The sequence below is a fragment of the Alligator sinensis genome, unplaced genomic scaffold (genome assembly GCF_000455745.1).
Source record: "Alligator sinensis unplaced genomic scaffold, ASM45574v1 scaffold228_1, whole genome shotgun sequence".
NCBI lineage: Eukaryota > Metazoa > Chordata > Crocodylia > Alligatoridae > Alligator > Alligator sinensis.
The window spans coordinates 2,287,247-2,300,023 of NW_005842044.1; the positions used below are offsets into that span (position 1 = coordinate 2,287,247).

The window sequence follows — 12,777 nt, forward strand, 5'->3', positions numbered from 1 at the left end:
CTCATCCCAGCGGACCTTTACCTCCAGACCATGCGTCTTTCTTAAAGACAGGGCCCAGCTTAACCACCAGGCACGAGGCTGGATGCAGGAGTTATTAGGTGTGTTTCTATGGCCTGTGTCACAACGAACCCCAGTGGCCCTTTACAGCCTTATGATCTACGAATCTTGTCGCAACCAACCTGGCGCTCTCGTGGAAGCCTCCAAAGACGATTAATTGCCTCTTGCAGGCAACCATTCGATGTCCGCTCCTCCCCGAGGGGCCGCCAGCTGCCCTGCAAAGCAAACCGTCACACTGATCAGCAAGGTTTCCTTGCACCGTGGTTTCAGAGTTCATTTTTACTAAAGGCGCTGCCTGCTCAGGCAGCTGGATATGTCCCGCTTCTCTTTTAAGGGCAGGGAGATCGCAGGGAGCTCTGCCACCTCCCTGCAAATGGCATTTTTCTTGCAAAACACCATGTGCGTTCCTCTTGCACCGTTCGGCGTTTGCATAATAGGTACTTCGCAGCAATGGTTTCATTTCTAAGGGTAAGTCATCTAGTTTCTAGGCTGCCCGAGATCTTGAAGGCTTCTCGGCTATGACTCATGACAGCTAATTTTCCGAGAGAGTTTAATGAATAGCTCCCACCCACGGCAGAGAAAAAGAGCAAAGACGGGGTAGCCTAATATTCAGAGCACAGCCCTGGGAGCCAGGAACTCCCAAATTCGACTCCTAGATCCAAAGCCGCCTCCTCGCTGAGGTCTCGGGCAAGTCACTCATCCTCGTTGCTTCTGTTTACCCACCTGTCCTAAAAGGTATAATACTCAACTCGCAAAAATAGATGGGCTCCTTAATTAGTGTTTGCAAATTGCTTTGAATTCCTCCAATTAAAGGCACCGTAGCCGTGCAAAGCGTTCCTGGGATATTAGACATGAAATAAGCAGGTGGATATAGCGATAGCTGTTCTATTCTTTCCAAGCCTTCATGACCTTTCAGTTAATTTGCAGCTTCCATTTCCAGGAATGAGCCACGAATCCCCATCTGTCAATCCCAAAAAAGCTGCCGCCAAAGCCAGCCAGCGGAAAGCAACATTTTCTGAACAGCGCTAACGATAGACATCCCTCCACGGTCGCCCACAGAAAGGTATCTGCGTGCAAGAGCCATGGAGGAGATCGGCTAAAACCAATGCTCCCAAACACCGGCGAATCCAGGTCCTGACCCAGCTTTGCTCTAAGCACTAAGTCACAGGAAAGTCTCAGTTATTTCCCCCACTTGGGCTTTTCCTTCCTGGGTAAATGCAAACACCTTGAGCACTAATACTACCCCTGCGCTATAAACAGGGACATCCTGAACTCAACAGGACTCCCCAAGCAGGTAAAATTAATGCCTGCGTGCACACACACGCACACTTTGCAAGATAAGGCCCTGGATGAATAAAAAACTGTAACCCACTTACTTACCAATAGTTAAAGCAATACCAAGTAAAAAAAAGAAAGAAGCGCTGCTTCACTTTAATTGGCATTATACAGCCATAAGAAAATCGGGGTAGATTTCCATGGATAGAATAAATGAGCCCCCAGGTCCCAGGAAAACGATAACTTCACTCCAGTCTTAATAAAAGCACACACACGCACACACGCGAGCGGCAGCGATTGGCAAGAAATGACTTAAGACGGATCTCAGGCACTTTTATTCCAGCAGGAAGCATACTTTTCTAGGCATATGTTTATTTTTAAAAAAAAAACCACACAAACCAGCCTCCATAATAGCACTTTTCGAGATAGGCAGGATTAATTTGATCGTGCTGTGAAATCATGAATTTTTTCTGGCTAATAAAAATTTCCACTGTGTTGCCTTGGAGTATGGTGCCTTTCTGTTGTTATTATTAAAGGGTAGGGATAAGGACAGTGTTTACAATGAACTAAAATAAAGCGTCACGCCTCATTTGCCTTGAAGGCAACGCTGGTCCCGGAGATATTCTCTGCTTCTACACTCAATCTTTCCGCTGAAGCCAAACATCATATATAAACCGCTTATTCCTGGATTTTGATGCCGTCTGCTAATAAACACACTTGTGCAAACACGCAATCAACTCAAACTTCTCCAAGAAAATACTGCCCAATTTGGGAACTGAAGTTGGATTCTGATCAGAGCCCAGTCGAGTCGAAAGTTGGTTTGGATCCAGTTCTTCTCCCCCGCTCCCAAAAAGCAGAAATACGAGCTGGAAACGGGGCTGAAACGTGGTTACTAGAGATGGAAAGCATGGTCCCGCAAGGTGCCTTTTGGGGTCTCAGGGTTGAGCATCTTCCAGGGACGAGGCCACGGGGAGCGAGCACAACAGAAAGCAGCAGCTTCCCGCAATGCTTCTGTACTGAGCATCCGAGCGCCTCCTGCTCCACCAAAGCGGTGCTGGAAGAAGCAAAGAGGTTTAAAATGGTGAAGGGAGCCTCCTTCAATCAGAAAGCACGACACCAAAACGCACCCTAAAGCCACAGCGACTTGCTCTGCAAACAGTGCGAAGCACTCGCATCCACAATGCCATCTCGAAATATGTAAGAGCACCTCAATTCACAGAGCTCCTAGGAAACCTGTTGTGATGCTTGTTAGAGCTCAGATGCTGCAGCAAAAGGGGCCAAGGGAGACCATCGATTAGATAGAAAAACACATAGCAAAGGGATCTGCTATGCTCTCAAGCAAGATCCCAGGGATCGGGGTTGACCGTTGGGTTTTGGGGGTGTGAATGGGAGCTGTCTGCCCACAGGGGAAGCAAAGAGATGCAAACAGAGGGACGGCATAGCTTAGCCATTTACGTCTCAAACCGACTAGAGCGATTCAGTTTCCTTAGGACCTTAGGAGAGAGAAGGGCTCGCTGCGCTAGGCTCTTGCATGCACAAATAGCAAGAGAGAATCCTTCCTCTCCTCCCAGCCTTCTTTCCTTTCTGTTTTAAGAGCAGCCAACAGCACGGGTGGAAAAAGCTGCTCTCACTAGGAACAGCCTTCCCCCAATATCACTACCGATTCCCACATAACCAAATCAGCAGTGCTGTCCTGGCAGAAGGCACACTCTAATTCTTGCCTCCCATATGGTGTGATCTGCTGCTGCAGGGGATGGTTTGCCTGCTACAATTTTTCATCTCCACGCATTTATTCACAGCAATACGGGGCCTGGGTAAAGCTGCTGCTACACCTGCCAGCTGAAGCCTCATAACAGAAGGGCAGATAGTGCAACCTGACTCCAACGTGTCTGCAGCGTGCCCGGCGGCTTCAAAACACCGCGCTCATTCATATTTCCGACTCCAGTTACTCTGAAAACAAACTTACTCAGGCAACGGCTCCAAAATGTATGATCTCGAGCAAAAGGAATCAATTTTGCTTTTGTATCCATGTATCCATCAGCATCCCGGTTCTTGGAGAAAATTTAAGCGAAAGTCCGGGACTGGCAGAGCCCACGCGGTGCCCAGCCTGGCCCAACCCTCAGTGAGAAAACCACCGTGCTCCCAACAGCTGATCTGCCTCTACCCACCGCCATACTCTGCCCCGGCACCCGTTCCACCCTGCCTCGATTTCCCCAAAATATTTATGGCCACCTTACTTAAAAACATAGGTCCCGATCTGACAACCACTTAAGCACGTGCATAAGCAAGCTGATGATTTTATGAAGTCGTGAGAAGCGATTTTTTCCACCGTCCTCAGCACTGGTGAAGCCTCACCTGGCGTACCGCGGCCAGGTTTGGACACCGCGCTTCAAGATGCGGATCGAGTCCAGGCAACGGCCACAAAAATGAGCTGACATCTAGGAAACGTGACGCATAAATCTTCAAATACATCGAGTTGCTGCTAAAACTATTCTCCATGTCCACAGGGGACAACGCAAGAAGGAGGGATCTGAATCTGGAACAAGGGAAATTTACTGGGGATATTTGGCAGGAATCGAGTTTTATCGGTAAATGGTGATTTCGCCTCATGTGCATAGACCCGCAAAAATGCATTTCCGTTATTAATAATCAAAATGTATAGAAAGGGGGATGTATATTTATTTATAGAAATAAATATATAGAAATGATAGAATAGAGAAGATGTAAAATGTATAGAAATGAAGGCTGATGGAGCGTGTGATGACAGGGGGAGCAGTCCTACACAACGGCGCTGACTGTAGTTTGGACGGCAACTCCCAGAAACCCCAAGGGACTGGGAACAAAGGAAGAAGTGACAAAGGGGATGGAGGAGCTATCGGCGAGCAGAACGGGGACTGACGGCAGCTCTGCCACTCAGCGGGTGGCAGTCCTAATGTATACATTTGTCACAGCGGGCGGTTAAACTGCACTATAATAATAGGTATTTTTGTCTCATTTCAATAATGGGTTGCAAAAGAAAATCTATAGAGAAATACTGCGGTGAATACCATGGCTGTCATTAATAAATTGTCTGCCCCCCACATCTCTAATTCCAGGCAATGCTGCAGATTTTAAAATCGCTAAAAATCAAAATAAATGCTTAAAAATAAACGTGGATATTATCCGTCGAAATTATTAAATAAAAATCTAATTCTGCCAAGCCTAGATGTAAGGAAGCACGGTCTACCCCTGAGGGAGAGTTAGCATTGGGACAGACGACCTGAAGAGGCTGTGGAGCGCAGCGCTGGAGCAGCTTAGACGAGCACTTGCCGGGGATGGATTCGACGGGGCTCAGATGCGACTCCAGGTCCTTCTCAGCCCTGTTCTTCTGTGACTGTGTAACTTGACTCACACGAGCATTTCCATAGATGTCAATGGAAATGCACCAGTAAGTTATGCATGCACACACACAACTGGTGCCCTAGAAAGCAGATAAAACCAGGGAAACGAAGTGCCACATGTTCAACACCCTGGCAGGAAAGAAAGAAAGAGAAAAAAAAAAAAAAAAAAAAAAAAATCGAACACTGCAGATCAGATCTGCTTTGTCCTTTCTCTCCCCCTTCCCCTGCAGACTGTAATCAAGATGCCACAGGAAAAAGCACAGAGGCAGCAGAAACTTGATTTTCACACTCAGTCAGGTTAGCATTAAAACAAAGACGGTCTCCTCCCAGCCTCCTCCGCGCAATCTCTTATTAACGCAGATATTGGCTCTCTTCCCAAGGAGGAGGCGGAGATGCACTTTGTTTTTTTATTTTAACAGCAGGACCAGAGCACATGGGCTTTCATGAAATGCCGACCAGGCTGAGAGGGAGTGTGGGGGGGACCGAAGAGAGAGCGCATTGCAAGCTGCAGGGTCCCAGGCTCCCAGCGGGAATGTGAAACGCAACAGGAACAGCGCTGGCTCGCCTATGAAATGTTTACGTGTCTAGTTTTAAATGCATGCCATTTGCATGGCAGCAAAATGCCCATGCAACCCAGTGACTTGCGCCAATACGTCACCTGGATAATACACCAGCAGCGAGAGTCAGCCACGGAGCAGGTTGTCATGCCCTCCCAGTTGAAAGGGGTCCCGAGAGCTTGTTCCTGCCCAAAGATAACCTCAGAGTTGATATTTCAGTCCTGTGCCACCGGGCAAAGTACTACGTACCCCAACTCCTGCCCCCTTCAGCCAAATTGCATGAATGATACTAAATATCCCATCCTACCCTATTTGCTGGTTGTATCTACCCACTAGAAGCCTAAAGTCCAGATCTCTTTCCACTGTAAAAAGCATATGGACATCTAATATATTCCACCAACCACCTCTGGTACTAAGTCAAAATGGTTGAGTACCTACAGACAGAAGTCTAATCCTGGAAAAGGCAGGTTAGTGCAGATCATGGCCATGCAACACCTGGCAGGCATGTTCTTCTAATGAAACATATTGACTTTCATAGATGTCACAGACATTTGGGCTGGAAGGGACCTCGCAAGACCAGCGGGTCCAGCCCCCTGCCCCGAGGGGTGGGAAGTCAGCTGGGGTCCAAGGATCCCAGCAAGATAAGCATCCAAAGCGATTTTGTCTCAGCGGGTGCAGAAGCACATGCCTGGGATCTCCTCCGTGAGGGTCAGGGACTCTCAGGGGGTCCCGCCAGCTGCCCAGGGTGTTGTCCAGCCAGGGTCAGCAAAGACAGGGCTGGCTGTAGGAACTCAGGGCTGCAACCACCGATTTCTTCTCAATGGAACAGGACCGCAACACAGCATTCGTTTGGAAGAGAAAATCCCAACTCCCCCACGCAGTGATGGACGTACACAGACTCTGCAAACCAATATGGATAGATCAGCTTGTGGGGAACCACAACCACCCCCTGAAGAAGCCGGTTCAGAGCTTTCACCTTCCAAAGAACCATCGTTCTGGATGGGTTCGCTCAGCACCAAGTCCCAACACATAAATTGAGCTCACCAAAGCGAATCACACTTCCCCTTTGCATTATCAGATCAACCCTTTGAGGTCCAGGATTAATTCAGATCACATTGGCATCTTGGTGCTGCCTTGCTGTGCTATCGGTCTGGGCTAGATAACTCTCCTGGGCTGCTGGAAAGGACAGGGATTCAGACAGTCAAAAGCCTGAACCTCAGGCCAGGAGGCGTCCCTTTACCTGCCCCTTTGCATCAGAACTGGCCACCACCATATGCCTACTGCACCTTGCACACCTGGGTTTTTAAGTAAAAAATAGATGGTCCAAAGTCAATCCTGTTGAGCTAGCATGGCTAAGGCGGGCTGGGTCCTGCAGCCGATGACACGCAAGGGCTGGCATCACATCTGGCTGCTTCTGACACCCCAGCCCAAGTGACCACACAGCCATTTACAGGTAGGTCAACTGAGGTCAGTCATGAAGCATCTTTTCTGCTTGACAATACCTGGAGGCTTCTGAGCACGACACTAACATACAGAGTAAAGCCTCCTACCACTTCTTGCAGGGCAGCCTTAATACCCCTCCAGCTGACAGATGGGACGCCAAGATGCAGAGTCAAGGCTTGTCTCCATTGCAACAGCTTGATGGGGCTTGTACCCTCAAGGTCGTCTAGCCTAGCTGCCCCCTAGGACTCAAATAGATGGCACCAGAGCATATAGGCGGATGAGGAACTGCTGCAGCTCAAGCTGCTGTATCCCCCCGTTGCTCTTTTGGGGTTAGGAGCACTCCAACTTCAACCCACGTACCTGAGGGGCAAAGCTAGCTCAAGCTTAAAACACCTCTTAACAGGACACGAACTGGGATGTGAGAAAAGAGACGAGTAAGGGATGAAATTCATGTAATAATTCTTGCTAACCAATTCCCAAGTGACTTGCCCTGGGTTAGAAAAGGCATCTATGGCAGTCAAGAGCCGGACACAGATCTCCTGCATCTTCAGCCACTGTTTTACCCACAATGTCATCCTCTCGTGGATGCAGGGACTGGCACCCAAAGGGCAGGGAGGTACTACTGTGCAAAAGACTCCTGCTGTCACGCTGCTGGGTCGAAGGCAGCCTAAGCTGCCTCCATCCAAGAGCTTTGCTCTGCAGTCTGATGTTTAAGCTGGTCTTTCAAATAAGAAGCAGAGAGGGGACCCCCAAAGTTGCTTACAGCACAGTCACATGACTATGCAAGGCAGCTTGATCCTCCAGGGACAGTACCGTGCCTCCATGGCGAATGGCTCTACTACAAGTGTGCTCAAAACAGAGGCAAAATCCCTCCAGGGGCCTGGACAGATGGAAAAACAGAAGAGAGGTCCATTAAAGTGGAGGGAGGCTTCTCTTTGCAGATGGAGAGGAGACTAAACCAGAGGGGACAGTGCTGGTGCTGACAGACCATGGCAAAGCATAGGCTGGAGGGTGCTGCAGGCCTTTTTTTGCTAACAAAGGGCTTTGGTCTTGCTGCCCGAGACAGCAGCCCTTATTTTCTCTTTCTTTCTGGAGCCAGGCCCCAGGGGAGTCAGGGCATAGCCACCTTTTGTAGCATGAGCACCAGGAGAAATAATCAGCAGAGCCCCAAAGAAAGACAGGCAGCAAGCTGGGAAATCAGGCAGCCACACCAGGGACCGCGCTGGGCCCCAACCGGCTGAAGTCAACACGGGTCGCCGCAGAACATCTCACTTACTTGATTTGCTCCCAAGTTTTGGTGGCCAAATGCAGGACCCAGAGATCCTTGTAATGGTAAAACTGCTCCCCATCGGGAGAAGCAAACTCTCCTCCGAATACCCAGAGCTGCCCGCCAGCCTGGGGCACCACTGCCGCCTGCCAGGAGAGAGAGAAAGGACATGGTAACAAACCCTTTGAAAAGCCAAGGACTCGGGGATTTGGAAAGCCATGCACACAGCTGCCACTGAAATACAACACAGCAGACAAGTGGCAGCGACCGCTGCTGCATTGCTTGGCAACAGCAGCTCTCTGGGGCTCGAAGAAAGGGAAAACCAGAGTGTAAAGTTGCTTATTGTCTCCCAGCACTTTTCTAGTGCACTCTGCTCTGTAGCAATGGAGCACCTGCCCCCGGGCCCCTCCTTCTGTTGGCTTCGAATCCAGCACCACGGATCAAAGGAAAACCCTCGGGATTTGTCCTTCAAAGGAAAAGAAGCATTTAAAATCTCTCCCGCCAGCAAGAGGGGAAGCTCCCTATAATGCCCATAGACTGGAGGGTCACAGCCAGTCTCCCATCCCTTAGTCCAAGTAACACGCACCCCGCTGGTGCCCCGAGTGGCACAAAGCAGGGGGCATTTGATAACAGAGCACAGAAAAAGGACAGGCAAGCTAATTTAAGTTGGGAGGGAACTTAAAAGCATGGCATAACTGCCCCTTCTGCTTCCTGTACTGGTGGGTGACGGTCAGCTCCCAACCCTCCTCGCCATCAGGACCCCTTAACTTAAACTGCCGAGGAAGGAGGAACACCGATCTGTGGACCATTTACAGTGACCTCAAGGACCACTGGTCACGGACGTGACTATAATAATAGCCACCACTAGAAATGGCCACGTCTGAGCCTTCCCCAAGTAAGCCGGCAGCTGTACGGATACCATCTGGGGCTGCAAGAATAAAGCCATCAGCCTAGCAGGTGCCGAAGCAGAACAGCGCTGCATCTCAGGTAGGCTTGACCAGACACAGAGGTAAACACCAGAAGCAAGAGATAGTAGAAAAGGGCCCTGAGAGGATGAAATAAAAACGGGAGGCGCTCACCATGAAGGGATGGGAAGAGAAGAGACAGCCTCCAAGGAGTAAGTTTGCCTGAAGTGTTTGGAAACGGGAAAAAGGAAAGAGAGAACAAGGGATGCTGTGATGGGGAAAATCACTATTCCCAAGAAGGCAGGGGCTTCAAGAATCGGGCATATCAATGAAAAACTCCTCTGTATGTGTACTGCCAATGCTTTCATCACCTCGCTCGGACCAGATCCACAAATAAGACAACACGATCTCTCCCCGAAAAGACCCTTCCCCCCTCCCTCCCCTGCAAAAAACCAGCAAACATCAGAGGAGCAGATTTTTAATATCAGACCAGCGTAATTGCATTAGCACGAGCCTTGCTTATGCATTCAGAGAGCAAACACACAGGAAAACCATGCCTTTGCTGGCCGAGGTGGTAACGTATGGTTAGACACTCAACTGGCTACGGGCCTGTGCAATTAGCTGATTTCCACGGGGACGTGGTATTTGCGAACCTAAATTAGGACTGTGCGGAGGTCTGCACGTAACAGTGTGCTCCACTTTGAAGATCTAGCTCCAGACTAATTATAATACCCAAGGTCCTCCATGCGCAGGCACTCGTCAGCACCCGCTTCACGGCCCCTCTGACCTCAGCCCTATCGGCTGCGAAGGTGGAAGGGCAGAAAGCAATACCAGCGGGAGAGTCTGTGTCGAAGCCGAGAGATGACAAATGAGGCTGCAAATAGACACACATGAATCTACACGCACGCTACTGTTTACTCTAACTCCCAGCTAATGAGGAACGTGCGTTAAAAAAAAAAAGTCACAGAGAAGACAACACACTAGTCAATTAATGGGGCTGAACTGTCTCCCATGTAAGGGTAATTAATTATCAAACAGAAAATCCGCTGCTGCAGCAAAACCCTAACAGAAAACGAAATGAGAAGTTGCCTGTTGCAATTCTCTCCTTCGCAGCCTCGCTGCAAAAGCAGGATTTAGTTGTTCGGGCACCACCTGCTGGCTTCACACAGGCAGCGGCTGCAAGGAGGGAACCAGCAAGAATAACTTCACAAAGCCCAAGACTTCCCGGCTCCTGGTTATCTAAGGCATTTATTCTATTAAACCATATTCCCTCTCTATTTAAAAAGTATGCACTTCAGCTAATTTCCTACTGGTTATTTACTGGTCTATCAGAAGGACAGCAGCTAAGTATTAAATATATTATTGCTGTGGTAGCCTGGGAGTTTTTATTTATCACTTGTATGATCATAGCACCTAAGGGTCCCAGGCATGGTCCGCTGTATTAGTGGCTGAACAAAAACTGGCCAAAAAGCTAACTAAGGAGAAGACCTATAGATATACACACACACACACACACACATACATATATATACATAGACACGCATACATACATACACACACACACACACACACACGCTTCATTTATAACATATATATTGGTCTTATTCTTAGTTCACTTTTTGGCCAGTCTTTGGTCTTATCCTTGGGCCAATATTTTTTATTCTTAGTTTGTTAGCATATAGATATAGGTATATATGCAAACAAACTAAGAATAAGATCAAAATATTATAAAATACACACACATATATACCACCCACATAAAACGATACCTTAATTTAGGTCCTAGCCTATGTGGAAACAGGTGTGCTTTGCCTGCCTGTGTCTGTTTAACAAGTCAGGCACTCAATATTTAATGCAGCTGGAATATGTCATTTTAAATAGTTCAATACCTTACCTATGGATTTCAGACAAGAGTGCGCATTTTGTTAGCACTTTTTCTTGGGAGCTTATAAAGTTTCGTAGTGGTATACGGATACATTTTGCCTTGAACAGTATTCTGCCTGCCCACTGCAATGACTTTGGAAAGCATCTTGCAAACGGTTTCTCCAAGATATAGTTGGGGTTACTACTGTTGTCTCTTGCCATGACTAAAGCTGCTTACACAAGTTGTTGGCATTACTTGCCAGCAGACCCTTGCATAAAGCCCATTGCAATTCATGGGTCACTCTAACAAGACAAGCAGGGGGACCGGGGATCTAGGGAGCATCTTCACACTAGGCTGGGAGAAGTTAAAATCTCAGAAAAGAGACATTTACAGCATGGAGCTCTGACCTGGTATAACAGGCTATACCAGGTATCCATGATTATACCTGGTATATCTGGGTTATACCAGATATAATCAGGGATACCTCTGCCTAGCCCTCAGCGTCACCTGGCTCTTGCCTAGATGCATTCATTGCAGTCAGAGGAAACAGCGTCAGATCTACACGACAAAGCGCTCCCAGACTGTCTCATGTACGGAAACCTTCCCGTCGCAGAAGGGACCAGGGCCGATCAAGCAGCACGGTGGCCTGCGTGAACTGCATTAGGAGGGGTCTCAGTTCGGTTCCAAGTGACCCCGTGGATCAGAGAAAACTCCCAAAGAGTGACCAGCTGTGCACGGCGACATATGGGAAACTGCATCTCTTTGCTAAACAGTCTGTATGCCAAATGCTGCCTGCTTGCTTCCCTGCAGTACCTACGCTGGATGTCTGTGAAGACAGGCGTCCCGGAGCACATGCTCCATCTTAGGTATTTCTACAACACCGATCTCCAGAGGAGCTGCAGCCATGAGGCTTAGGTTGTTAAAGAGATGAATGCACTAAATGACCAATTCATTCATATCCTTTTAGACAGCCCATCTAGAACATCTTGGGACTCTCCCCTTTGGCCTGCTGACCAGGGATGTGAAAAACCAATGTCCCTCACAGACAGTCCACCCCAGGCTTTATGCTGGGTCCAGGGCAGGTTGGGACAAGGCTTCTGGGCATTTATGCAATGCTGTGTTGATTAAAACTCAAAGATGGGAATTATGGGGCCCCCGCTTTGAGTCTCAATGCTTGTTTAAGCAGCTAGCCCTTACCTGGGTCAGAACTGCACCTAAGTCAGAACAAGAAGAAGTTTAACACAGAGCGCTGCATGCACTCACTGAGCAGAAAACACAAGCACTTTCTCTGGGTTTCTATTGCCGCTGTCCATTAGCAGTTCTTCTGCCATCCAATCCCCCAGCCCAGAGGGAATCCACACAGGGTTTGCAACGGAAGCAGAGAGACATCTGAGCCCTGCTATCTAAAAGTCTTTATAGCCTGAAGAATTAGACCTGCTGAAAGTCTCTCAGAGATTTTCTGAATAAAGCAGAATTGCATGAACAATGACTCTTCTGACATTCATACTCAAAGGATGCAGATAGCAGGGACTGCGTTAACCCATCCTGGACCCACAAGAAAATGGCACTGAAGCAGCATGAAAGGCTCCACGGTGGAGGATGAGCCGTACAATTTCTCAGTACAGCGGGCCCCAGGTTGATCACAGCGTCGGCATCATTGTGACAGGCACGCTGAGATGTCTCACACCTTCGGAAACAGAGCCTGTTATCAGGCCACCTGACACCAGAGTGACTCTGTAAGTGCTGTCCTGATGACTGGAGGCCAAACACTTTACCTGATGAGCACAGCGCCGGGGAGGAGGGCTGGGGACGTCAACTTTAGCCCAACTGTTCTTCCGGATGTTGTAAATATACAGCTCGTTGTACAGGTAGGTCTGTTAGAGGCAAAAGGAAAATCTGCATCACCACACCTTGCCGCTAAACCCTACCCGAGAGCAGCGCGTTCAGTTCTCACCAAGCAGAGGCCACTTTGGAGAGCCTTAATTTAATGACCACATAGCTGGCTCTCCAAAGTGGCCTCTATCAGAGG

General features: G+C 48.6%; 1 protein-coding gene across 1 annotated transcript in view; it reads right to left on the minus strand.

The window, feature by feature from the left end:
* Positions 1-12,777, minus strand: part of KLHDC4 (kelch domain containing 4) — a 31,505-nt gene that overhangs the window by 13,455 nt on the left and 5,273 nt on the right. Inside the window, exons 4-6 of the mRNA XM_025203110.1 lie at positions 12,524-12,622; positions 7,989-8,125; positions 180-272 (exon numbers count right to left, since the gene is read on the minus strand). Of these exons, the coding sequence (XP_025058895.1) occupies positions 180-272; positions 7,989-8,125; positions 12,524-12,622 (329 nt within the window). The remainder of the gene's footprint in view (positions 1-179; positions 273-7,988; positions 8,126-12,523; positions 12,623-12,777) is intronic.